The sequence below is a fragment of the Cebus imitator genome, unplaced genomic scaffold (assembly GCF_001604975.1).
Source record: "Cebus imitator isolate Cc_AM_T3 unplaced genomic scaffold, Cebus_imitator-1.0 Scaffold2852, whole genome shotgun sequence".
Taxonomy (NCBI): Eukaryota; Metazoa; Chordata; class Mammalia; order Primates; family Cebidae; genus Cebus; species Cebus imitator.
In genome coordinates, this window is record NW_016110167.1 from 1 (window position 1) to 2,428 (window position 2,428).

Here is a 2,428-nt window from a genome sequence, read left to right on the forward strand (position 1 = left end):
TGGGAAAACACAATGATGGTGGTAACCAGGGAAGATGGGACCCAGGAGGGGACTGTGAAGTCAGACCCCATGAACTCCCCAAAGAATGCCCCTCCTTTTGGAAGTAACAGTGGTTCTGGATCCAGGGACATCAACAGTTGCAAGCTGATATTAAGAGTTGCCTATTGGATGTTCTGAGGGACATGTGATGTGAAGCCAAATGAATGAAGTTAGGAAGTCACATGACAGGTTGATGGATACTTTGTTTCATCACCTTGTAGAATTTCTTCCTTTTGAACATCACCTTCACTGGGTGTTAGCTCATCACTTAGGGGTCGGGATGAGGAGGCTGTTACAGGCCCATCTCCGCTCTTGGTCCTGAAGGGAATCCCGTGTGTGAGACAGTATACCAAGTATGCAGGGACAGGGAGGATGACAATGGCAAAAATGGTGAGCATCAAGAGCAGTATCCATATTGGGTATTGTTGAAGCACCTCTTTTGACTGCGGAGAGATGGAGAAAAAGGTTCAGAATATCAAAGTCTCAAAGAGAAGAGGAAGAGTTGTGAAGGGGAAGGGCGGGTGGGGAACCAAGGCAGAATGAGTCTTCAGGCAGGAAGAGAATGAGCTGACTGGGCTCTTTCACCATAAGTGAGTTGAAAGGTCTGGCCCCCACTCCCAAAGGGGTTCTGGGTCCCAGGGGAAGCTCACAGTGCTCGAGTCCCAGGACACATAGGTGATGGGCTGCTTACAGAGATCAACCGTCATGGTCACAAACAGGATTAGCAGCGCAACTGGACACACACAGAGCCACAGCCAACCACAGATGGGAGAGACGGGGTAGCCCAACAGGGTCATCAGGTCTGCGAGAAACCTGGGGAAGGGCCACCAGATTGTGGGATGCCCAGTCAGGCCTTACCACCTTGGAGGCAGGGCCAGCCCAACCTTGGCATCTTTCAAACATTCTGTTGTATCTATAATCTCCTGTTTCATCGAAAGTCTCATCCTCTCTCTTCTCCCTAGTCAGTCTGTCTTTATTCCAATCCAAGAAAATTTTTCAAACACCCCTCTCCTGCTCAAGAACCTTCCATGGGTATCCAATGCCCTCAGGAGAAAGGCCAAATCTCTTTCCTTCGTCCTATAAATATAAGAATGTCACTGGGTGTGGTGGCTCACGCCTGTAATCCCAGGCCGAGGTGGGTGGATCACCTGAAATCAGGAGTTGAAGACCACCCTGACCCACATGGAGAAATCCTTCATGGCCTGGCCCCCATTACTTCTCTAGGATCACCTCCTAATGTCTTCTATTCCAGCCACTCTGACTTCCTTGTTTCTCAAAAACGCCAAGCATTATGCTTCCTCTGTTTTCTGTTTCCGTGCAGGGAGCACTCTGCCTCAAAATCTTGTCATGACTCCCTCCCTCCTGTCATTCAGGAGTCTGCTCACATGTCACCTTACCGGAAAGGCCCTCCTTGAAGTTCTGTCTGGATTGGTGCCCACACACACTCCCACTGTGGGCCATCTGACCTCACCCTTCGATTTTTCCCATCAATTATATTTATTCTCAACGTTTTTATTCTTTCTTTGCTAATTTGGTTATTGTCTCTCTAGACCACTAGAATGTAAGCTTTCTGCAAACAGGAATACTTTTTTTATTCATTGTCCCTATCCCTGATGACATATATGCAGCACCCAAGATACATGTGAAGATGGATGAATGAATAAAAAGATTTCCCAGAAGGCCCTGAAATTAAGAGCCCCTATGTCACACTAGTGGGATTTAGTCCCATGCTTCTTAGGACATCACCTCCTGGCCCCATAGGCCCAGGATACAGCCATGGTTTCCAATGTGACGATGACAATGATGGGGAAGACTATCCAGTGTTCAGACAGCAGTCTGATGAAGTAGATCCCTGAAGGTCGAATGAAGAAGTGGCCACACATAAACATGAGCGTCGAGAGTCCCACTGGAGAAAACGTTAGATCTGGGTCAAGGTTAGAAGTCAGGCTGAGTGACAAGGGCTAGGTAGAGGTCACAGCCAGGCGTGGCGGCTGACATCTGTAATCCCAGCATTTTGGGAAGCCGAAGTGGGCAGATCACTTAAACCTAGGAGTCTGAGACCAGCCTGGGCAACATGGCAAAAGCCCATCTCTACAAAAACTACAGAACTTAGCTGGGCATGGTGGTACATGCCTATGGTCCCAACTACTCAGGAGGCTGAGGTGGGAGGATCACTTGAACCCAGGAGGCACACACTGCAGTAAGCCGAGATCATACCACTGCACTCCAGCCTGGGCTACAGAGATCCTGTCTCGAAAAAAAAAAAAAAAAAGTCCCAATGGTGTCAGGGGTCAGGGTCATTGTGAGGGGCAGGGCCTCAGTCAGAGTACCTATGAGCAGCTTTGTATGTTTCCTGTAGAAAGAGAAGTTGTCCTGGAGCGGAGTAACA

At 48.7% G+C, this 2,428-nt stretch overlaps 1 protein-coding gene across 1 annotated transcript; it reads right to left on the minus strand.

Annotated features, from left to right (window-relative positions):
• LOC108299210 (orphan sodium- and chloride-dependent neurotransmitter transporter NTT5-like) lies at positions 1-2,420 on the minus strand. Its single transcript, XM_017521545.1, has 3 exons — positions 2,370-2,420; positions 1,786-1,945; positions 1-852 (listed from the first exon to the last, which is right to left on the minus strand). The coding sequence occupies exons 2-3, from the start codon at positions 1,926-1,928 to the stop codon at positions 621-623; spliced, it is 375 nt and encodes a 124-aa protein (XP_017377034.1). The 5' UTR covers positions 1,929-1,945; positions 2,370-2,420; the 3' UTR covers positions 1-620.
• Between the last annotated feature and the right edge of the window lie 8 nt (positions 2,421-2,428).

Excerpts from the sequence above, each read along its gene's own strand:
- LOC108299210 (XM_017521545.1), bottom strand. The coding sequence starts at position 1,928 with ATGTTTATGTGTGGCCACTTCTTCATTCGACCTTCAGGGATCTACTTC. Across the intron at positions 853-1,785 it reads TGGGCCTATGGGGCCAGGAG|GTTTCTCGCAGACCTGATGA; the intron begins GTGATGTCCTAA and ends GCCCTTCCCCAG.